Genomic DNA, 25,332 nt, shown 5'->3' on the forward strand with positions numbered 1-25,332 from the left:
GCGCACCGTTCCTCCAGCAGCGCGGGCTCTCCGGCACCTCGGTTCATCTGGCGAGCACCCGCGGCGCTGCTGAACGTCAGCCAAGGCAGGCAGCGCCCGCGAGCGCGCCGGCCGCCTCTCCAGCAGCTCCCTCGCACACGATGTGCTGTCGCGAGCACCACATGTGGCTCCGAGGCGGTGGCCAAACAGCGCCGACACCCGTCCCGAAGCGCTGCAGATGTGCAGCCCCACGGATAGGGGACTACTACATGTCACCCGTGCCCGGGTCGTTCCTGGAAAGAAACTGTTCGCAGTTGGAATCCGCTGGGGCAAGGGATGTCGGGCCCTGCAGCCCTTAGGAGACCATCCCAAACCCTCTCTCTAAACGAAGCCTGCCCATGTGCTGGCTCTGGCCATTTGTCACATTTCCCTTGAACCATTTATCCCAAACAGGCAGCAAACCACGCCAGGGACGCAAAGCCACGGTGCCCCAACCCGGCTGCGAGGTGCGCTCAGAGGCCTGTGAAGCCTACGAGATATTTAGCAGCGAGCAGCCAACTTTTGTCACAATGCAGATAAGGAAAGGAAGCAGATGCAAAGTACCCCAGCGTATAACTTGTGACCTTCCTCAATATATGGGACGTCAGGAAGTCCACAGAGATACACGATGGTCATTCAGAGAGCCCCCAGTCAACCATTTTGTCCTTTCAATGTGGTATTTAGGAGTGATGCCCATACGTAACCAGACACTGTCCTAGATGCAAAACAATCCATAAACTAACTTTCCAAGTAAACAGGCAGCGTTTCTGCTTAAGCATTTCTGTTTTAGGCAATAGCATGACACAGCCCAGCGCGCGCTCCCCTGAGGTCTCCAGCCACCACAAAAGGCTCCCCCCCATCTCGCCAGCTCCTTGGGTCCTCCGAGGTGCCTACAGGAATCCTCTCATGGCTCTACAGAAAGTTGTGCTGATCTGTGTCTTAGGCAAATGAAGCACTACAGAGAAGTGCCAGATTAAATACTCTACCTAACTAGATGCTTCTATATCCCATCACATCGATAGGATGCGATGGGATATAGGAGCAGCTGGCAGACAGAAGTGGCCCGGCAGGCTAGAGCTGGACTACTGCTCTTATCAGCAGTCCTTGGCACGCACACACGCTTCTGAAGGGCAGCAGTGAGCTTCAGAATATCTCAAAATTGTGCTCTGGCACATATTTTCTACTCCCCCCTTGAACAACACAACCAATCTCTGAGAAACCTGCCTGCTTTGCTCGTATTTTCTGCATAAAAATGTGGCCTTTTAATTTAAATGTTGCCACCTGTCATCTTTATCCTTTTATTTTTGTTGCCTCTGCTGCTAATTCTCATTTAAAATGCAATGTAAATTCCCGAATGAAGCGGGCCGGGTGGCGGACAGAATTTGGGACGTCCGGCAGAACCGCGCCAGGAGCTGCCGAAGCAGCACACGGCCTCGGCTCGTTGCGTAACTTAATTAGACTTTCCCCGATAAAACGCCACCTTCGTACAAGAGACCCCAAATAACACGCTTTCCCTGAAATATCCGGAGTCTGATTCATCTGTTTTACTCCTGCCTTCTGCTGGCTTAGCACCACCAGCAACAGCAGCGGCGTTACACCAACGTGAAGCTGAAATAAATCCATGGAGAGACAGACACACTGCAAACACACAGAAATTAATGCGCTTTTCACTGCTCTCCGTGTACAAACACACAGGAAAAAAATGTTTTTTTTTTTTTTTTCCTTCCCTTCCTCTCTTTTTGCAAGTTCCTGGCTATCGCTCTGCAATGTAGATATTCCCATCATGCCTCGGTGCTTTCCAGCCCCACGATGCCCTCACTTTTGATTGTGTAGATGAAGTTGAAGTGCACAGGGTATTTACTGATCCAGTTATCTTGTTCTGTGACAGGCAGAATCAATCAATCAAGGGGCCAGCTTTATGCTTGCGTATTCCAGGCACATCTCCGCACTTCAGGATACGAGATCACAGTGTTATCCAGCCAAATTTGATCAACAAATGCAGTTCCCCTGTGCCACAGCAATCTCAGATGAAGATGTTATTATGTGGAACTGAGCAAAGTGATAAAGACAGTACAGAAAAGGGAGGAAAAGTCCAGCTGGACCTTTCTGACAGCCTCTATATACGAGGGCTGCAGCATCCCTTTTTCCGAGGCTAAGAAAAACAGCACATTCCCAAGGAGCTGTTACAAAATGCTCTCTGGCCACCCTGTGTCTGTTGCTACTTAATGAAAGAAACATTATGCCATGGAGTTTGATACCCTATTCTTAAATGATGGACAACAGATTTGAGCCCTCGCCACTGTATCGATGTTCATTTTTATAACACACGATCACATACTGCATTTTTCATCACTCTGCTGTGGACAAGCATAGCAAAACCCGAATGCCTAAAAGTGTATTTTAAAATGATAGCTGGCTTAAGCAACCTTTGAGGGTTTTTGTTTGTTTGTCTGGTGGGTGTTTTGGTTAAAATCCTAGCTACAAAAATACGAACATAAACGTGTAAATGTTTAAGTCTGTCTCAAGGATAGTTGACACCACGCTTTTATTTTGCCAATAGCTTTTCACTTTGCTATTGCCCTACAGTTATTTTACATTATTTAATCCAAAATACCATCTTTTTGATTCTACCTTTCTTTGCATTTTAAATCTTTAATGGGAGCCTTTGGCAGTCCATGGGCACAATTATTAGATATCTGCAGAGAGAAATTGAAAAATTAATCATACTTTCCATTTTATATTTCTGTACTATACATAAAAATTATCTGGTCTTAAAGCTGCATTCTGTAGCCTTTCAGTATTCTCTCCCCAACATGGTAAATACTAGGCAAGAATCGGTGTATCTTACACTCAAATCTCTTCGGCTAAACAGTTATATGGAGAAGGCTGTGTTCTCTTTTCAAGTGCAAAATTTATTTCAGATCATTTTTCAATTAAAAGGCATCTGCTGCTACTACTTCTGTTATGCACTGCCTAACAATCAGTAAAAAGTACCCTAAACTAATCATATTGATGATACTGAAGTTGTTTATTACCCTTTTATGGGCTTGGGTACTTAAATTACAGTTTTCCACAACTGTATGCAAAATGGGTAACATAATCCTTACGCAGTTTATTATAGAAACTGATATATGCATTAATCTGACCTTTGTCTAAATAGATCCGTAACCACAGGGAAAAAAAAAAATCCAAAGGCATCTATCAGCATGTGAGCAGTATCAAAACTGCTGTATCTATTAACTTTGTTTTCCTTTCACTATTATTAAACTGGAAAGCAAAAATCAACTGGAAAATTATGCCATTTGGGTTCCCTTGTCATCATGTAGTAAGTATGAGAAATATATGTGCAATAGCCAAATGGCCAATAGACAAAACACCCACTCCAAGTGACGTACTGTTTTCCATACCACTCAGACAAAATCAAAACAACAGAGCTGTTGCAAACAAAAACAAAATAACATTTCCCATAAGCATTCCAGACAGAGAAAATTTACAGGAAAAGAAAGCTGGGAAAAGACCCAGAGCGACGCGAGTGTTTGTACCTCCAGCCATAAAACCCTTTGCTGCAGAGATGGTAAACAACAGTCGAACATTAAAAACACATAAAGGCTAACAATTGATTAATTGTCCAACTTTTTAGTTAAAGATTTACATCAGCAGAGGGCTCGGTGCTGGCACCGGCGCTGCCTTTGGCGGCGAGCTCGGTGCCCCCGGTTGGGGCAGCAGCAGCACAGGACCCAGGCTTCACTGAGAAAAGAGCAGGATCCGAGCCGGCATGGGGAAAAGCCCCAGCGATAAAGCTGGGAGGGGAAAGTAAACAACCAGGTTGATTGCTTCGGAGCAGTCTGTTCTGCAGAGGCTTCAAGAAAATAAAAAGAAAATCTGGCTTTCTTTTTTTTTTTTTCTTGGAAAGTCCTTCCAAGTCTATGTGCAGCCTGGTGGAATAACAACTTGAAAAAGTGAAGATGTCGATTTTTTATAGCTGACTCACATTTATATAACTTTGTTAATGCATCTGCTCCCTGGAAGTTACAGTATCTGTGTTTAGCCGAGATACCTGACCATAAATCGTGGCAGTGCGGTGAATATCAACAGCTGCATTTTACTATTGCAGCCAGTCAGTTTACAGTGTCTCCATCACAGCGAATTCTTGTCAGCTGCACTCTCGCTAACACAATTCCTATGTTTTGCCTGGCAGTAAATGGACGCTCCTGCCCCAGCATCATCTAAACAACTCTGTTAACATTTGCCCCCGAGCGTCTCTCTCTTTGTCCAGTCCCTGTCTTCTAACAGATGTCATCCAAGTCTAATCAAGCATAAAATGGTCATAAATATTTCTTTCTGGTAGATTTCACATTCGCATTTCATGCAGGGACATGATATTTTTCTGCTACCTCCAGGGAGTACCTAATGCAAAAACCAGTTACTTACATTCAAGGCTCATGTTCCTTTAGTAAAATGCAGCACATGTTCTCAGTTCAAAGACATAAAAAGGCACAAGACTTTATCTTCTTTTGTTTAACTGCCCCCTTTTTTTTAATAACGTGTGCCACAGCTTCCATCTAAGTATGACACTGTCCTTTGCTGAGCAGGAAAACACACCGGCACATAATGCCCAATTTTGACTCTACTACCCTCTCGAGCACGAGCTATTTTGATTTTCCTCTTCCCATACCCTAATTGTTGCACAAAGAGGTGTTGCTTTTTTGTCCTCGGCTATTTCATTTAACAAGCCACTCAAAGGATTCACAGGGTAAGAAAGGCACTTCTCTATTTTGGTTGATTTTATGCAAAATGCTGCAGCCTACCTCATCATGCATTTTGTTAAAACAATTAAATGATCCTAGGGTACAAATTTAAGGTTCATGCCTATCTAACAGCTGATAAAGATCATCATGAGATATAAGCAATTTCCAGTATTTAAACTTCGATAATCCAGTCAAAACTATTCAGGATAATTAATTCTGACTTCTTAATGTTGGAATCATCAGAGAAATTATATTTATCTTCGGTAAACTTGGTAAATAGTTGTGTCAGAATGTAAAATAGAACTAACCCTGGATTATTCACAAAGCCATATGTCTTATTATTTTTTCCCCTGTTATGTTTGTCACAGCAGAAATATGACATCGCTATTTAAAGTGAACCAAACAACACTTAAGGATATAGATCACAACAGTGAAGCTGTTTTTTCCCTCCTCCTTCTCCACTGAGTCTAATATTTGATTACTGTTAGTCAAATCAAGCTTTCAGGCAAATAATCTCCATTTTTTAAGTTAATGAGATGTGGTCATGTCGACAACAGCTTGCAGAAACTTTTAATTCCAATTCCTGCAGGCTGTGCTGGCCTCTTTTACAGCAACCACTGTATGAATGAGTCAAATTTGCCAAAATGGCTTATGTAGACAAGTGCACACTTTAAAGAGGCACTAATTAAAAATACCCACTGGTATCATAATTTAAATACCATGAAAATAAACTGTAAAAGTAGCTCGGCTACAATCTTATGGCTTTCCTTAGAGCTCGTTTACTTTAACTAGATAGTGTTTTATTGCAGATGTACTCATAGCTAAAAACAATTTTTCGTCTTGGAGGAATTCAAGATTTTGATATAATTAAACAATTTATGTTAATATTTGTTTCACATAAGCTATTAAGCAAGCCCCCCAGAACAAGTGCTAATTGAGAAAGATGCAAAGAAGTAGAGTGCTGAAGTAAGCAGCAAATTTATACTGTTGATTTACTGCCCTATCTGCTACTTCCCCCCTCATTACAGCTCTCTTTCTTGCTCTCATTCTCTGCTATAAGGCTCCCAGCTGTACTGAATCCCATTAAAACACTTTCCTTGGTTGCTATTATCTACTGCTTTCCTTAAAAAAGGAAGAAGAGGAAAAGGGAGCAACAGAGGTGGAGCCAGGCATTACTCTCGATGCACTTCCCTGGCCACGACTTCTCCAAAATCCCTTTTGTCTTTCTGATTTTTTGGCAAGGAATGCAGGCGGCACAGCTGTAGTATAACAAAAGCAGACATGAGATCAAAAAAAAAAAGTTGGTGCTGAGAGGGTTAAACCTATTTAAGGGGTTAAATATGCAATTACCGCTGACTAAAACCAGAGAGACATATAGATAAATAGAAGAAATGAAGTCCCCAGGTTCCATTCAGAAGCCTTCATCACATTACTACCAGACAGAAAACTCTTTAAGTACCATTTTCAGATGTTAAATCATTGTTCGTGCAGCACATATTCTCACTATTCCTGGGGGAACGATATCTGAAGACAGCGTGCTAACAAATGCAATCCAGTAAACAGGCATTTTTCCTCTTGTTGTTAGTACCTTTGTGTTCCAGCTCCCAGCTCTGTCATCCATGCCTTCTCTCTGCTTTGAAGTTAAAGTACTGAATGAGCGTTGTCATCTATTATCCAGAGTGTGCATGTAGATTATAAATAAGAAATAAAAGTGACTTTCAGTACACTGCTTTTGCATTAGCAACTTGCCTTCTCTGTTACCTCCTCTGTCCTTCATACTTTGCTACCAACATTATATTAAAAACCTGACTTTAAGCGTTTCCTGCAGAATGAGAGACACATGCTGTAAAATATGTACACAGCAGAGACAAAAGTTTTATTGAAACAAACAAGTCTAGCAGTTGCAGCAGGTTCACAAGTTCAGCTTCAATAGACTGTTTAACCCTTATCTGCAGATGTCCTTCAGGCTCCCGACACATTAATTGCATCCCTGGCTTCGTTTGCATGCACGCCACTGAAAAGACAGAGCTATTAATTACACTGAAGTTTATTTACAGGAAGAGTCCTTTTCTACTATCGATCAATTATTTATTAATATTTCCCAGCGTAACAATCTCACCGGCATCTCTCGTTTTAAGGCCCGGAACAAACGCTGCTCACGCGAGGCACGGCGCTGACCTCTTTCAACTCGATCTGCTCGGACCTGGGCAGAAAACTCCTCTCCCTGAACGTGCTGCGTTCCTGACTCAGGGAGGTTTCTCCCCTTGCTTCATCTAAAGAAACACGGGAGCAAAGACAATCTGTGCTTTCAGTTACCGTGGCAAAACCCCTAAATCTTCCCTCGGCCTTCCCTGGGCCACCACCGGGCACGGGCGCGGACACTCGGGGTCCCACCAGCTCCCCAGGAGCGTCTCTGCACAGTGCGGGGAAAAACAGCTACGGGGGAAATCCAAGCCTAGGAAAGCGAAACAAGGCTGAGGCCAAAGCTAGCGCTGCAGGATGACCTGAGGGGCACCAAAAGCCAGCTTCAGAACAGTAAGCACAGACCTGGGAACAATACACTTCTAAATAATAACAACGGGTCTTTTACACCTAATGGATTCCTCACTGTTTACCCATTTTTGAGGAGCAAATCCATCCTTACGTACCCTACTTCCCTCCACTCCCACGTTCCGCTCAAAATCCAGGCAGACGTTAACTTGCACAACATCTGTGCGGTTTCAGGATGACGGGGATGACCTGCAGCCCATCTCGGGAGGGAGTGGAAGCGGCTGGACGGGACACACCACGCAGTGCCCCGCGTGCCAGCTGCGAAACGATGCTATCAGCCGAGCCTTCCTGAAAACAATATTTGTCCACGCAGCTCCTGGCCTCTGCAGGTGGCAGCAGCTCCGGGGGGGCAGAAGAGAAGCCTGTCGGCTCTTCTGGCTGGGCAGCAAACTTTGCAGTCCATCTGCAGCGCAGTAAGACCTGGTCAGGTAAGGAATCTGCGGGGCAGGCGCAGAGGAGCTCTCCTTCCCTTCATCCCTCCAGGTGTCCTGCATCATTCCTCCTTTCATCCTTTTGGATAAACAGTAATGATATAAAGGAGGTTCAGCACAGTCCGGTGATTTTCACCCAAACATATGGGAGCCAGCCCTTTCATAAAACGCTTTAGGTAAATGGTTCAAGTCCCTGTAAAGACCGGGGCAAGGTAGTAATGATTTTCAAGGTTGTTGCCTACTGCCTGTCTCTGTAACATCACAAAGGAAAAATCAGATGGAGAAAAACAGACTAGAAGAAGAGGCATATATCCCTTCCTTCCTTCTACCAGGATAAGATGAAAATGTGATTGTGCTGAACAATCTTTCATTAGCAGATAGCACATCTGCCAGCAGCTCAGATAGCCTGGAGAATGCTGTCCTCCTTCCTCTTGGTTAAGGTAGCGGTGGGTAGCGTGGTCTCTGGATGCACGACAAGGATCAGCAGTGCCATGTGAGTGTGACGGGCGTGCTGCTGATCCCTCCACGGCTGCAAACCTGGGGTGCACCAGGGCACAGGAGCACCTCCTGCTCTGGAAAAACACCAAGTGTGGGGCCTGACCGCATCTTAACCCTGGAGGAAGGGGCAGCACTTGTGGCCTCGGCATTCCAGATCCTTAAGAGGCTTCTGGAAGCACGGCAACGAGACACGACTGCGATGCAACCACCACCTCGACCGGCTGCACGGGGAATATCGCTGTTAGAAATATGGTAAGGACTGAACGAGATGCTTGGAGCATAAATCTAAAGAAACGTCCACACAAAGGATTCTGTCGCATATCCGCACCACACTCGAGTATTTCCTCCAGCACAGTCCTGGAGGTTGCTTTGCCCTGTGTGTCTCTGGCCTTAAAGGACCTCGCCAGCACCGCGAGCCAGTGGTCGGCCCTTCTGCTGATCCTCAATAGGAAGATTTCAAGGGGCTCGAGAGGAACAAACTGGCATTCCTCTCCAAGAAAGATGATCAATCCTTCAACGGCTAGCTGCTGTGTCACTAAAAAAAGCAGTGTCGCGTTACAGGATAGCATGCCAGAGATTTCCTGAAAAGCTGCTGTGGCTTTGTTTAGCCACCGCGATCCTACACGCGGGGCGCCTGTCGCTCCTGGAGGGCAGGCCCTGCCTGCCACGCAGGACTATTTTTTCCTCTGGTAGGGGCCGGTTTTCCATCCGCCTCCTGTCAACGAGACGGAATGAACTGAACATCAGTTGGGCTCCCTTATTCAGCAAGTTTGCCTCCTGCCCGAGATTACTAACAGGTAAACAGCCCCAGCTCCACAAGCTCATTTAGCACCAGCTGCATCTTCCCAGGGCGAGGAGATCAGCTCCCAAAGACAAGATCAGAGAAGGTGGAAAGCTGGTCTTAGGAAACACGGGAGCAGGTACGAAAGGGATTCTTTGCTGTCAAAGCACAATCTGTCAGCTCGTGATAAACCTGAACTGCTTCGTATACCAAGGATCACTAGACATTAGCTGCTTTTATATGGCAACGTGGTGCAGAGGTTTCAGGTGGAATATTGTTTTATGTTGATCACGAGAAAGCTCTCCGCAGCTTTGATAAAGCCTGCACAGAGGCTTTTCATTCAAACTAATGAGCGATACTGGCTGTTGGATGCCGAGCCACGCTCTTGATGCTTTCCAATGGTTCAGGCCCTAATCAGGAATCGATTCAGCCTGGAGAAGCAAGAGCCTTACTCATCTACGGGGGGCTGAGCGATGATCCGTTCCCTGTGCTTTCCCTAGGCACATCTGAAAAGGTGCGGCGACAAAGGGGGCTCCGCGTGTTGGCAAAGCACGTCCCTTACCAGAGGGATCTCCCTGCTCAGCCCACTCTGAAGGAGCAGTCAGCTCACGCTGCCATCAGCATCAAACAGCTCAGACCCGACGGGCTCTTCGCTTAGCGCAGGCCTTTTGCTGCTCTGTTTTCCAACATCTGTTTCAGCGCCTGTCATCTCCCTGCTTTAAACAAATGCACTGCAGATGTCTTGTCTTGTGGACGACAGAGACTTGGCAAAGGCAGGAGCAGTGGCCTCCAAATGACAGAGGCAGGGTTATGGCGGTTGTTATCGGGGGGTTCTGCACGGCCTCTGTGCGCTAGACATGAAATGGGTCTTTAAGCACACGCACACCTTCACTCCTTCCGTTCTGTCCTTCAGATTTTAGCGACTGATGAAGGACAGGGATCAGGATACAGACGGAGAGGCAGCCTAACCCAGAAACATGTGGCTCGAGTCTTCTCCGAAGATTTATCATTGACATATGCAATTAAACGGGAAGACACACACATTTGCTCATCTTTTGCTCCAAGGACAATCTGATACAAGACGGAGAAGATGGAGGGACATGATGTGTGGTAAAGATAGACAGCTGAGACCAGATTCTGGCCTGAACACAACAGAAGAGAGACTTCCTTGGGCTAAGATCGTGCTTCTGGAAGAACCAATAGATGAAATGAGATAGACACACATGTAGAAGAAATAGGGACGGGTTACTGTGAGGGCTCTCCAGGCACATCCCTCCTGCTGCACTCCTTTTACCCAAATCCAGTTCAAGCTGCCACTGGGAGAACCTGTTAAATGAGATCTCGAATTTTGGATTTTTTGAGTCCCTGCAAACACTTTTCACCTGCAACTGTTTGAAGTTTGGGTGGGATAGGCTACATAGTTAATAAGATTCCAACAATACCCGTTTTCATTAGTGTAGTTAATTGGTGCAATAGCTGCAAAAAGCCTGGAACAAGCGAAGTGCTGGCTGGCTGCTGTTCCCGGTGCTCTGTCCTGCTCACTGAAGGAGAGACAGGTTGTTTTGAATAACTAGGCTGTTTTGAATGTCAAGTGCAGACATCAGGTCCGTCCAAGATGCAAGTAATCTTTTAAAAGCAAGGGGAAAAAATGTTTGCCTCGGTACGTCTTTGAACAGAGGAAAAACAGCAGAAGTCTTGTATTTTGGCTGTAAAGACTTCTGGTAGTATCTCAGAGGATGTTTTCTTTTGCAAGCTAGGAAAACATATTCTTAACAAAATTACTGTATGTGGTTCGTATGTATCCATGGTTCACTCTCAGAATCAAAGCAGGTAGCAAATGCATGCTGACGAAGTCAATCCTTTATGAAACACATCGATGAAGGAACAGAGAGAAAATCTGTCAGTGATACTACATTGGGGCTGATTGCTAAGCTGGTATAGGACAAAGTGGAGAAAGTGGAGCAACTGTTGGTAAAAAAAAAAAAAATGGGATGGCATTTATTAAAGATCAATCTACAGTGCTGCAATTCAGCTGGAATACCCAAACTTTGCAATGCAGCACGGAAAAGAACTAATTACACAGCACTTCCTCAGGAAAAAAAAAAAGTCTAGGGATTACAGTGGATCACAAGTTGAACATGAGTCAACGGGGTCATGCTGTTGCAAAAATAGCATGCACCACAGTCAGGTGCATAAACAGGAGTATCGCCTGCAAGTCAGACACCGGGAAATTTGTTGTCTCCACTTGTTGCAGCAAGACGTCAGCTGGAGGATCGTGTCATTTGAGCACCACAAGCCAAGAGGAACACAGACTGCCTGCGGAGTCTGGAGGACAGTGACCAGAACGATCACAGGTCTGGAAAATACAAGTTACGCAGTCAGAGCTAGGACCGCTTAAGTTCTGAGGAGATGAAGGGCACAAACATGGAAACAGCATTCAGATGTTGCTACATGAAAAAGGCTGCTGTAAAGAGGGAGGAGACGATCTGCTCGCAGGCCTGTTACAGGCTCCACAGGAGGTAAGAGGGTTTACCCGCAGGATAAGCATTTGGTCAGGCACTGGGGAGAAGCATCCTGATGGAAGACCCTGCCCTGATTTGAGATGTCGCCGCTGCACCCGGTGAGGCCGTCAGCCACTGCTGGAAAAGCTCCTGCCGTGGGCTCTCGGTGCCCTTGGAAGGATCCGCAGACAGGAACACGGCACGCACTTCCCTGCCCCTAGGGAAAGGCCCGTATTTTTGCTCGCGGTTTATGAATCTTTGTCATGCAGGCCTTATGACACAGCCTTGGTAGACCATATCTTTTATTTATTATGCCGAGCAATTGTCCTTGTAATCAATTAGGAAAAAAAAGCAGGTGGTCAACGGGAACTCTGAAAAATAAAACCCCTCCGCAAAGCAAACACCATACCTTTCAGAGCACAGAAAATACTGTAAACAGAGCTAATCACTGCTAAACCCCTATAATCCAGTCCTTGCCCAAGTTAAAAGGCTGGAACCAAGTGTAAAACACTTCAAAAAGCCTCCTCCTTAATTGGAGGAATTGGTGAATCATTTCTCAAGGAAAAGAAATAACTATTTGAACTTCCCAAACCTTGCCACGCTGGGCAAAGGGGCTCAGGCCTGCAGCATCAGGCTGGGCTGGTGCACGGGGGGTCCTGTGCCACCCACCCAGGACGGCTGCTCCGCGTGCCGGGGGACCGTGACCCGTCGCGGTGTCACCTCTGTGCGCTGTAAAGGAAGATTTGTCGAAGAGAAAACGGCCTGCTTTTAGCTTCTCCATAAAACACCTACAGTTACCAGCATTGCCTGCACCTTGTTGAGTGTTGCGTTCAATAATATTAATAGGCTCGTATTTACCATACCTTAAAAGCTAACAATCCCATTGCCAGCACTAATTAAAAAGACAAGAAACTGAAAGGAGGCAGTGGATTATTTCTTCGATATGGATTCACGCCTAGATTTAATAAAACCTGCTTTACTGTTATAACCCTACATTTGTTTCAGGAACACCATAAAAGATAAGTCTGCTTTTTGTTGTTTACAGGCTTGGAGGGTTTTTCTTTAGGACCTGTAATATAGCATTGAAGCTAGGGGAAGCAGACCGTTTCCCCTGAGCTTCCGCCACCCAAGTAACAAGTCTGGAATGACGGCTGGGAAGAAACCAGCACACCTACCCAGACAGAAGAGTTCTGGACAGGCGGGCAGGAGAAGGCAGGGTTAGGGAGGCTGAGCTGCAACGAACGCTCCCCGGGACCGCACAGAAAGCACTTCACCCCCAGCCCAGCGCCACGGCCAGCTCTGCCGGCCGGCACGCCGCCTGCTTTGCCTTCCTCCAGCCACAGAGCGCCCCACGATTACCTGTCCTTGCCTCCAAACCCGAGCTGCCACGCGGGATACAAACCCGAGCTGCTGCCTTCCCCACGCCGACCTGCTCTGCACGCACACACCACGTGCCACACGTTCCCAGTGGGAAGTTTTACGCACCGCAGCACGAAACCTACCAAATAAAACACCGCACCTGCAGAGCCTGCGAGGGTACGGTTAGTAACGACGGAGAGAGAACAGGGCCTTATCCGGCCTCTTCGTCAAAAACGTTGTAGGCTTTTCAACAAAATCTCCAGCAGATGCTTTCCACGCACACTTGTCTGTCTTTCTCTGAGCTCTAAAAGGACTGGCACAGGACAGGAGCGGGTACATAACGTGGTACAACGAAGTAACCATATACAACAGCCCCTCTACCCCAAACAGAGCTTTTCCTAGGACAGATCAAATTTGGATCAAGCATCCCCTTTAAGCAGACACCAGAGAAAGTCTCTTGGGGACGGCTGAGACGGACTGCAGAAGCTCTCCCATGCACGAGAACTCCATCCCATTTTACTTCTCGCTGTTCCTGCAGGACGCTGGGTCCCACTGCTCCCTAACCAGCCCCATTCATCCTTCCCCATGTCTGACCTTTCTCCTCTAATGAATCACTTAATTATGTGGAAACAAAACTATGAAACGATGATGGTTTAAAAACACAAGTGCCCTATAGCTTCGTACCTGAGAGCAGCCACACCCCGAGGCGTGGGGCGGCTGCTGGTTAAGGATGGCACCAGGTACCAGGGAAGATCCACCCTCTGCCTTCAGAGCCTACCAGGTTTTTAGCACACACCTGACTGATTACTAAAATCAGGAGTAAAAAGCAGGAGTGTCAGACAGTCAGTGGCCCTACTGCATTATGCTAGTTCTTTCCTGGTGTGGTGGTTTTTTTTTTTTTGTTTTTGTTTTTGGTTTTTTTTGCTAACAGTGATAACAAGAAGGAAATTTTAAGGAAAACTTCATCCGACCACATTAACAACTACCACATTCCTTTAGCTTGTGATCACTTTAATTCAAGCAGGCAAGATTTTTTTGCCCTTCCTTTCCTGCATTTAATTTCCAGGTAGAGTTTGTTAAAGCCTGAAATCCCACCTGAACTTTGGCAAGTCTTTTGAAAAAAAAAAAAAGAAAAAAGAAAAAAAGCCCCATACACAAATATTTGGCTAAGCAACCCATAGCAAATTGCGTAATGCCAGTTAAAAGTTGTGTTTTTTAAGTATCAGCCCCAGAGGTTTTATCTGAAATAAAATCCTGATTACTTCAGATTCTGGAGGCAAACTGTGACCTTGCTCTGCATCTCCAAATTTGAAACATTTGTGTCGTGCCCCTCAATAATGATGTCTCTTGCTAGAAAAGAACAAAATCCGTTCAAAAACATGCTTATTTCCTCTAATAGGGTAAGAAGGCCCACAACAAGCCTATAAGAATTAGTTCAGCCTTGAAGCTTGATCAAAAGAGGCTACCCGAAATGGGAAATACAATTCTTTATCAAGCAAAACTAACCCATCTCCAAGCATGCAAGCGTCTCCTGAGCACCCGTATGTCCGGTGATGTTTGTCTGTAACAATCCCAGCCCTCAATCCTTACAATCATTAAATGAGAATCAAGATCATGTCAGCACGCAGAACACGAGAAATTATAGCCACGTCTTGCATCACTCTCCTCCATGTGCCTGCGAGCATGCACCTCTGCCGAGGGCTGGGGGCGAACGGGAGGATCGCGCTGATGAGTTTTGCAACACCAAACTCTCCCCAACCCTCTCTTTACAAGCCTTACTTTTCAGGAGCCCAGAAAGAAAAAAAAAAAGATCTTAAAAGAAAAAGAAGAAATATGATTAAAAATAAATTGAAAACCCCAACTTGTAATAAAGCTGGCACTGGCCCCAGGCTTCAGAAATGTCTGACACATGACACTGACTTTACAGACGCTCTACAGATACAATATATGGCTTTTATAGGGGAAAAAAAAAAAAGAAAAAAAGGTATATTTGCACTATTTAAAACAGGTTACAAATACATTTTATGTTTTGAAAATGCAGTGAGCCTGGCTAACAAATGCAGAACGTAGCAACAAAACAAGCAACACTCATCCTGCAAAACTGTCATTATAGAATGTCACTGTTTACACGAAGCATCCAAAAATTACCTTCTGCTAATTTTTTTTAATTAATGGGGTGCTATGCAGTTAAATAAACTCATGAAGAGTATTCACGAGTTTTGCGTTTTCCTTTGAATCCCAATCTTTATTTACAACATTACTGTTATAAATTACAACACCACTGCGGATATTCTTTTCACTTGCTGTGATACCCAATGAAGCTCCACAGGATAAAGAACATAACAGAGGAAACCGTGGCGTTTCATTCTGCTCTCATTCAAATCTATTCGAGTCAGACAAAAACTCCACCGAAATCGACAGCCCCGCTAGTGAAAATCAGCTCCTAAGGCACTGCCAAGCAATCCCCCTACACGCAACTCACGCTCCCAAATAAAGTTGAATTGCTTTTAAAATACCAGCAATGCATGCAACTTCTTGTTAGAGGGCAATTATTAATGCTTCATTCAGGAAGGTACTCGAGCACGTTCCCAGGTTTACAGGCAGGAGCCATACCGGTGACCTCACCACGACGACTGACGTGCCCACATCGAGGCACATGCTTTTAGCATCTTGCGACATCAAGGCCCCAACAGGGAAGTTTTGTACGAATTAAAGTCTTCTTGACACCTTAAGAGGCACGCTGCCATTTAAGCTTGCTGTACCACAGGATTGTTTGCACTGTTTGTTAGATAACCCCTAAGCCTGAAGATCAATGGAGGAGGAACAGCCTCCAATAATTTAAGTAACATCAATCATTAGAAATAGACTTTTAATTTGTATCTGGTGTCTACTGACTGTCTTTCTCAGCAGACACATGTGCTGGTTAAAAGCTTTGAAGCATTCCTTTGTGCAGTTTCCCTAAACAGAACTCCTGAATGTGTAACTTTTTTGCTTATGAGTAAGCATAAGCAAATACAGGGGTAGAGAGCACACCTACGAAAACAGCTGGGAACAAACATACCATTGCTGATTTTTTGCATGAGATGCAAGGTTAAAAAACAAACCGGCAAACATATTTCAGAAGTTACAGCTCTTCAAAGAGCCCGCAGAAACCCAAGCAATTACTACATGACTTTAAGTTACCAGTAAAAGCAACTATTGTATAAAAAAATAAATAAATACAGAAATAGACATCCCCAGTCTGAAGATTTGGATGTGCACGTAACCCAGGTGGTTACATGTCTAATGGCCCGGCTTCTGCAGGTACATGCTTGTACACGCACACACGACTGCAGAGCCCTGGGTGCCAATGTCAAGGTGCTCTGAGGACTCAAGATTTATGCAGTTATTTGTAAAAGACCTTAGAAGCAAAATAAAACAAAACCGAGGCAAAAAAAAAATCTCAGCAAGCGCAACAAAGTGGTAGTTTCCCCTTACCCTTCAGCACTTAGAGAAGATTCAAGGCTTGTTGATGTCAATAAGTAGTTATAACAAAGGCATTAGTAATAGTGAGGATAGAGAATGCCGCATGAATGTTCTCAGCATGGTTCATTGACAAGAGATCTAAAAATTGAATTATTAAGGAAAAAAATCATTGATTCTAAAATCCAGGCAAGGTAGCCAGCCTACGTTAAAACTTATTTAATTTTTCCAGCACTGCTTCATTCCTAAGCTCTCAGAGCCACAGCTTTTCCATTGAAAAGCAAAAGACATTTTACGCACAATTTTCCCCCTACTAGAAAGAGGTATATTGTGCCCTTCAGTGAACATAAAATTGATATTATCATCTCTTAGTTTATATCTCACTACTTAACCTTCAGATTAAAAGTTATTAGATTTGAATGACTAAAAAGACATCATGTCACCTTCTGCTCAATGTTGGGAGATCGGAGAACTTGAGGGAAAAGTCTGAACGATAAAAACACCAAGTTACCATAAAGTTGTTTTTCACGTTCTCCGATGAAACAGCACAAGCCCTACAAATGCAGCAATCTTTTCACGACGCTGTGATCATCGATTATCGGTGTACTACAATACAAAATCAGACACGTTCCCAATAACCTGGATGTAGTTTAAACTGCACCCTCAAATGGCTCCTTCGATAGCAACAGCAGTTTAATAATTAGGCTTTATGTCTCCTTGGACAAAATGACTCAACATGGACGCTCCCTTAAAGTCTAACAAACAAATTTGGTCTAACCCAGTTATGTCAATATGAAACAAAGACTTTATCTAGGATCTGGTTTAGCAGTTTTGTTCTGAAGAGATAAGTCCACATCATGATCAATGGGACCATAAAACTCCTGATGCAGCTTGTAACCCTTCCCCACGGGTTTTTTGAAATAAGATGAAGTTCAGCAACTTATTTAAAATAGTATCATAGCATTACTTCAATTTATACTGTGATACATTCAGAATTCTTTCCAGTCTAATCTTCTTTTTGATCTACCCAATTAAAGCAGCCTCTCAACAATACACCGAACCCTCCATTTCTCGTACTTTCTCCTCCTCCCTGGACATGAACAAAATCTGAAGAAACCACATATTCCCTCTGGAGTTTGCTTTCTTCAATCTAACACTTCACAGCTCAACGTTTCTCAAAACATCTACTGCTCTAAAGGGCCAAACTGTGACATCTTCACATTGATACCACAAACACCGCAACTACAGTCGGTGAGACTAATTGTGAGGAAGTTGTTGACTTTGGTACAGATACCAGAACGTAGTCCGGATTTTTGATGTCTATGGTTTTTTTTTGCCTCACATACGTGAACAACACTGAATTTTTCATTTGTATGCATTCAATTAATAAAAGCGTAAAAAATACAAAACAGGAGGCACTAAAAATTATATGTAATGCCATTTTTTTTTTTTTCCAAGGAAAAAACCTTTCCTTACTTTGTGGACACGGAGCAGAAACGGTGTTTGTCTAAGCTCCTCGGAAAGTTCAAAACAACACTTCATAATTACAGTATAGTTCAGCTCAAAGACAAAAGTGAAGAAAAGAAACTTCCCTACAATTCTTTATATAAACTTCCTTCTTGTACCAGTTGCATTTTGATTGCTATTCCAGTTTGTCATAAACACAGTCACCTTGTAACCCTTTTTATCAAACAATCTATGCACCACCTAAGAGTACACTACACTTCATCAGACAAGCTATAGGTTTACATTATACAAACATTCCAATTCTGCCTGCTCAGCGCAGGTTGTCAATAAATGCAAGCAATTGCAAAACAGCAATGTGTGTTTTTTTCCTTGAGAGAACACTGATACGAGCCTGCCAGTTCTGCAAAATAAACTCTCTGCAATCTCTGTAGCTAATCTGTCAACAAATTACTATTAAAGTCATACCTCCTAAAAGTTCAAAAGCATTCTGGATTAGACAAAAGATACCGAGTTATATACTCGCGGGGCAGTACTTGAAGTTAGGGTATCAAAGAGGATCTTGCTATTGATGTGGAGAGGTTTGCATTTCTGCCACCAAGCAACGCAGCATTTGGTGTCTTGCTGCTGTACATCAGAATTCAACTTGATAATCACCCCCTTTGTTCAATCCACATTCTGATTTCTCTAACAACATGAAGAACACTTTAATGAATAGTCCCAAGGATAAAAATAAATCATAATAAATGATATTTTATAAACTGTATAAAAAGAGAACTGACTAGAACCGAGGTATCAAGCCTTCTGTTTGAGTAGACGTCAGAAACCACTGAAGCAACTAACACTGTGATCATGTATGTTAAAAGGCAGCTCGTCCCCACGAGCCTGTGTTTATCACTCCCCGGTAGCACATCACCCCCTCATTACAGGCTTGCGGCTCGTGGCTGACTCTGACACCCACTCGGCACCTCCCAGAGGTTTTCCACGGTGCCCAAGAGCCATCCGATGCTGCCTGGAGCCCTGTTCCCACGTTTTCAGCCCCGTCCCTTGGTCCTGGCGCCTCGGGAACAAGCTGCTGAGCCCTGCTGCCTGACCCCATGCCAAATGCCCGTTTCTGGTCCCTTTATAGGAAGCCTGATGGCCCAGGTGACAATTCCAGGCTTTCCAGGCAGGTCACCAAAACCCTGCCCTCTCCACCAAATTCGGATGTGACCCATTCATTCCTGTAAGGTGCCGACCACTGGCTGCCAGACGTGTCAGCGGCAAGGGGAAGGCAGCCTCTCTCCCCCTCAGGAGGTGCCAAAATACCATGGGAAAGCTCTCCTTCCCTTTTAGACTGGTTCTGGGAGTGATTTCTCCTACACCTATCTCCATGTTTATTCACCCCTACCGAAGACACACTGTCCCTGAGAAGCCACTTGTATTGCTTTTGCTCTCTGAAAAGTATCTTTGTGACTACAAACACAGACATCCATTTGAGCTATGTGCTGTTACATCTAGAAGAACTGGTCTCCACACTCTCTACTCCCCACTTAACAGTGCATTTTAGAAGATCGACAATACTAAATAATTTAACATCCCTCTGTCTTCTTGCATGGCAGACTCACCCTGAGATGACACGGAAGTAAAACTCGTCCTATGAGTCCTCCCTGCACTTAGAACAAGAGAGTTCGCACCGCGTGCTGTTCCTTCCAACACAGGAACATCTGCGGTGCTCCACAGTTTTCCATGCTAAAATATTTACAAGTTTGTAAAGCCATTAAAACTTCCTAAAAAATGTGAAGCATTTGTTTTCCTTTCTCAAAGTAACAAAGCTATTAGTTCTCATAAATTCATAAATTTACCAAAAAATGTGAACCAAAACTCAGCACAGATGCTTTAGATGAGCCACTGCGAGCCCACGTCCCACTGCTCAGCCCCGGAATACATCGCTACCCACAACAGCCGAGCTCAAACTACCCGCCGATTTTTTTTTTCAGACAAAACAAGTGCCAGGTGGCAAAAAGAAAAGATTTGAATGAAATGCTCTTAAGAAATAGCTGTTTAATTCAGAACTCATTCATTTGTATTGAAGAAGCGTTCTGTGGAACGCATTCTGTTAAGTGACCTGAGAGCATATGTTGTATATGGAGAAACATCTAAACATTATGCTCCATGTTGTATGTGTATCTGTAAATGCTTGCATTAGCTGTCTGAAAACAACGGGTTTTTCTTCTTTTCAGCATTTAAAAATATTTTCCAAACACAAAGATTGATATTTTTATGCTGGCTCTGGTTACCCTTTTGTTGTTATCTTTTTTTTTTTTTCAATAAGTGTTTCAAACTTTGCAATCAACTTGCTCTTTAAAAGATAACTCCATGGAAAAGTTAGTCATCAAAACCAATTAAGAGCAGAATTCAAACGCAGAACATAAAGGTCTTTTAGGCACTTGGAGGAAAGCGAGCTAAGCGAACACGTTTGTTGTGCTGGCAGAGGAGAAATAAACTAGGGGCGAAACGCGGAGCCCCACGGAGCCCACCGCAGGCAGCCCTGCCCCAGCTGTGCCGGGCACCAGGGGAGGGCTGAGGACCCGTTAGGGAAGGAATCTGTGCCCCTCTTTAACCGAACGGGCGGCTGGTGAACGCCACAACGCATTACATGCGAGATTACAGCGCGATGGAAGGCAGCGAGAGCCCTCTGGATGGCTACGGAGAAGCAGCTGGGAGCAGGAGGGACGCAGCGGAGGGCTGCACCCTGCTGCTGGGCCGTGCCCCGCAGCGTGCCCGTGTGCTCCCTCGGCTCCTCTCTGCTCAGAGCAGGCAGGCACCAGCGCTGGAAAATTCCATAGTGCTCCTATGGAAAAGGCAGTGTAATTAACTCGTTTTGATATGAAGCCTTTTTAAGGAGAGACCTTTGTGTTGAACATATTTTACTGTTCCAATCCTCTTCTACTGTCCTATATTAATCAAAGCTGTAACCCCTGTTGTCTTTGCACTACGAATCAGAATGTGCCTCTGGCGAAGAATGAGGGAAAAGTCAACAGGAATTAAGTTTCAGTGCAACTGTTTACTCAACTGTGGCCTGCAGTTATTGAAATTTTATCCGTGGTTTTGTGTGACTACTGCAGTAATGAATTCAGCATGGCTGTGATTTTCTCACTGATGGTATTCTCACTTCAAGTAAAAACCTGTAGGATGAAAATGATTGAAACAACCCAAATCTATGCATTTAGTATCATCCATTTTTCTGACTTGTTTAATTACGGCAGCTTTCTGTCTTAGGTTGGCAAACGGGGTCCCTTGCTCCTCCACAAGCCCGCAGTTTGCTTTGTTTTTGAGTGCAGGTTTTTCTTCTCCACAACAACCTGCTAAAAAGATCACTGTACGCTTAGGGGAGTCTTAACCAGCTGCCAATCGCTTATTTAAAAGGTTTGAAGAATGCTTATTGCATTAGAGAAGTGAGGGGTAGGCCTAAGTGTATTCACGACGGCTCAACTGCAGCCTTTGTTCCCAAACACGTTAATGATACATGCCCAGCACTCCAGTGTAAAATTTCCTCAGAGAGTTGCAAAATTTTATCAGAGAAAAGAAAAAAGACAAAATGTATTATACGGATAATTCACACTGGTGAACGTAGTCATTTCCCAGAAAATACACTAATTAAAATACAAAGGGAAAGGCTAAGGCATAATTTTGTTGCGATTCTTCTGAATTGAAGAGAGCCCTGACGCGCGCTTTATTTATTTATTTACTCCAAAGTTTTGCCACAGCAGATACCTCCACAGCATTTCTTGCTAATAGAAAACATTCTGTTGATAGAGGTTGCTAGGTTATATTAAAAATTGTTGCAAAAACAAAACTTAGCATTAGTGTATTTTCCACCCAGTGACATATTTTGGAAACCAGTTATTTGTATACAGCGGTTCACCCAATCGCTGCCACCAGACTCAACACACTCGGGCCCTGATCTTCGGGTATTGCCAGGGAACGATTTAAAAAGAACTCCGGAAAAAAAAGTCTAACGTTTCTCTTTACATTGCGATCGCAATCCTCTACAGACAAAAAATGTACAGAATGTTGTAGGCAGGTCCTGAAAGCATCCTCTGACTGGCAAACGTGAAGGGTTTGGGGGTGGGGGGGGGGTTAAATGCTTCATGCTTTTTCTGTAAGTAGGAAAATTGTAATATGTCTTACAGTACCTGCTGTTGCTGAAGATGTGTTAAATCTGCAGCCCCAATTTCAACTGAAGGTGTCTCGCCGTTTGATCTCACTTCCCGTAGGCTGCACTCTAGTAAATGGTTGCCACCGCTCGCTCCATTCTGAATGGCTGAACCGTTACTTTTTGTCTCAGTCCCAGATTCTTGCATCATGACTCAAAAACCTGAAATAATTTAGGGGAGGGGAAAAAAAAAAGCAGCTGTTAAAACAGTTGCTGTATATAAGGAGACATGCCCTGTTTTAAATCCTGCCAAAACTGTAAACATTTGTCATTTCCCTTCATACGATTTATCTTTCATTAATGGTTCATGCTACTAGTTTATGTTTATTTATCTGTTGGTACAGCTATAATTTTAGTAAGTACGTTCTGTTCTAAATATAGTATTATTTGCTCAACATCTTTTTTCCCTTAGAGAAAAAAAAATATTTTCAAATGAACACACAGAATCCATAATTAAATTTCTCTAGTTACATCTGGATGCTTTCCTTTGAAACCGATGAGTCATTCTTTGCAACATGTGATGGACAACATCGAAAACTTCGTATGTAGTACGTAGGGACAGGTAGGGGAAGCAGAGCATTCAGCATTTCGGTTTCCGTCCCCACTGTGATACTGCTGAATTCCTCTTATTACCGTGAATCAATTTAGGCTGAGCCTGGGATGTGCTGGACACCAGGGGATCTTGCTTGGAGCAAACTGCTTTGGTGGCTCACAGAACTTGTGTTTTTGGCAAATTTATTGGATTTGGCCTGACTTTGGAGGCACTATGGTATTATGGTGAAAAGGCTCCTGAGTTATGTGCAGCAAGCTGTGTATTGGGCTAAACATCATCTTAGCAGTCACAGCTCTGCAGAGCCGGCCAGCAGGCTGCTCTTAACTCTTGGTGGACGTGTGCCTGCGGATCTATAAAATGCTGTGCTCACCAGTTATGGCAGTGGGTCGCAGACCCCACAACGAGGAGGAGGAGGACTGCCCGATCGCTTCCCTAAGATCTCTTGGGATTTCATGTGTGGTTTTGTGAATGAACTGGCAGCACAAGTCCCCAAGCAAAGCATGTACGTCACTTTCCAACTGCAAACCACTACCTTTGAGATGTGTTGATGAGTTGTTTTATAGGTATTTCCACCTGCTAGGCCCCAAGTTACAAGATTTACACATAATTAATGTGATCTGCTTCTGCCAGCCCACCCCTCCCTCCGTTCCCTGCCCGGGGAGAGCCGTGCTGTGTGCTCAGAGCCCAGTGCCCGCTCAGCACCAGCTCACCACCCGCATGGGAGCCAAACACCTCTGCGCAGGGCCGTGCACTTCAAAATTCAGCAGCTTCACGCGCCAGGAGGAACCTGCTTCAGTTCCGTCACTACCCCGATTCACAAGGAAGCACAAAAATCCTTTCCAGCGCATAAGGGAAAACGTCATTCAGAAAGGGAGAGGAACAGAACGCCTTTCTAATGGAAAAGTACCAGGGGAGAAGCCTTTCCCAGGGCTCCAGGGGAGCCCAGCGTGGCACGGCACCGGCTGGAGGCAAGGCCTCGTCCTCCCAGCGCAGGCCCCGGCTGTAGGTGACCACCGTCATGACGACGTGCTCCAGACGCACGCACCAAGACCAGGCCGCTTTTTCACTTGGTAGCTTCAGCCATTCATAACGATGATCCATACGGCTGATAATCAAACTGTCCTAACTGAGAAGCAGCTGACTAATGAGGGCTTTGTCACCACCACGCTCCGGCGTTAGCGCTCCTCACTGATTCACGGCCCGGGCGGGCGAGCCGCTCATTAGCGGGACCCCGCTCCAGTCATGAAGGGATCTATTCAGGCTGCCGGCCGCCCGAGCGCATGGATGGTGCTAGGACAGATTCAAATGTTCCGATTACATTTAAATAAATTTCAGCTGGTCTATGGAAACCTCTTTCAATCTGTTTTGTGAAATCTTGGAATTATGCAAGGAGACAAAAGGGCTTGGGGGCTCGTTACAAAGCTTCTGTCAGCCCCCTTGTAAGAGCTCCAGAGATCTAAACTAACCTACGGCTTTCCCAATGCCACGAGTAAATGCTTTGGGGTTTTAGCATGATCCTGCTCTCACACAGACTGGGCACGGTGTGTTTTTCATTTTTGATGCTATAAGGAAACCCTACAAGCACAGCGAGGTCTATGCAAGCGCTCACTCCACGCATCTAGCACGCAAGGCTGGATTACACACCGGGCAGCGACTGCACCTCTTTTCACCAGAGATGACTCAAGAAATTGCTGCAACTCCTTCCCTTCTATCTAAATTTGAGGTCAAGCCTCAACTGGAGGAAACGGAGCATTTCGTTAATGTAACTCAGCAGAAAATCTGGACAAGGAGACCACACGAGACTGTGGCAGCAGGTGAAACTTCGAGATTGATCTCTTGGACTGCCGTGATGCCCAGCGGCCAAGGGTGGGCGGCACGTCCCCATGGCTGAGCAGGCCCTGGGGCAGGCCACCCGGCTGAGGACGGGCACCCTAAAATGGCTGCAGGTGCCTCCAGCAGACACCACAGCAGAAAGAGATGGTAAAACCGACGTGCCCCAACAGTGAAAAGCACATTTCATTCTCAAATACTTCTGATGCAACAGATCAACTGGAGGCAAGAACATGGATAAATTAAGGAGGCTAAGAGAAAGCAGCGACCAAAGCTCGGAGATGTCTTTGACAGCAGCAAGAAGAATGCACACCACCGAGGAGCAGATCTATCACTGCCTGATCACGATTTGTTGGCTTGCCCTTCTGAGCAAAATATCTCCAGGACACAGAAACTAGTTCACAAACAAACTGGTCAAGAAATTATTTATTGCCTCGAGGACTGCAGAATGCTCCTCGAAAAAAACAACAGTAGCTATTGCTACAATTTTTCCAACCTATAGGACAGAGAGAAGGATGGATTATTTACAGTATTTGGTAACAAAAAGGTCACCGAGCTCCTGAGGACATGTCCAGGCTCCCTTTTACATTTCCAAGCACCCCAAACAGCTACCAGCAGAGCCATGCGGAGTTGCCCTCGCGGTGTACCCAGCCGAACCAGTGCAACCAGCAGGGAAATGGAGCTAGAGGTGGAGTGTGCAACAGGAACATCAGGCAGTAAAACGAAAATTGTGATGATTTGGACTTTCAGGGCTTTGTCCACTCAAAGATTATTTTAAAAGCAGAAGCAAACATCTCTGAGCAAATTTTGATTTAAGAACACCCATTCATGGGCAGTCAACTTCAATATAACGTCAGCTGGACACCAATACAAAACAAATCCACTTTGCTAAAATGCCTCCAATAGGAAACAGGATTTTCAAGGGAGAGAAGATAAAAC

The 25,332-nt window shown here is 44.8% G+C and overlaps 1 protein-coding gene across 21 annotated transcripts in view; it reads right to left on the bottom strand.

Moving 5' to 3' along the window:
• Window positions 1-25,332, bottom strand: part of FOXP1 (forkhead box P1) — a 384,604-nt gene that overhangs the window by 139,286 nt on the left and 219,986 nt on the right. For all 21 annotated transcript variants that reach the window (XM_083795634.1, XM_083795619.1, XM_083795618.1 and 18 more), the window contains one exon: window positions 21,991-22,172. In XM_083795634.1, coding sequence (XP_083651760.1) covers window positions 21,991-22,161 — 171 coding nt within the window. In that variant the 5' untranslated portion in view covers window positions 22,162-22,172. The remainder of the gene's footprint in view (window positions 1-21,990; window positions 22,173-25,332) is intronic.

This window comes from Anser anser (assembly GCF_964211835.1).
Source record: "Anser anser genome assembly, chromosome: 12".
Classification (NCBI taxonomy): Eukaryota; Metazoa; Chordata; class Aves; order Anseriformes; family Anatidae; genus Anser; species Anser anser.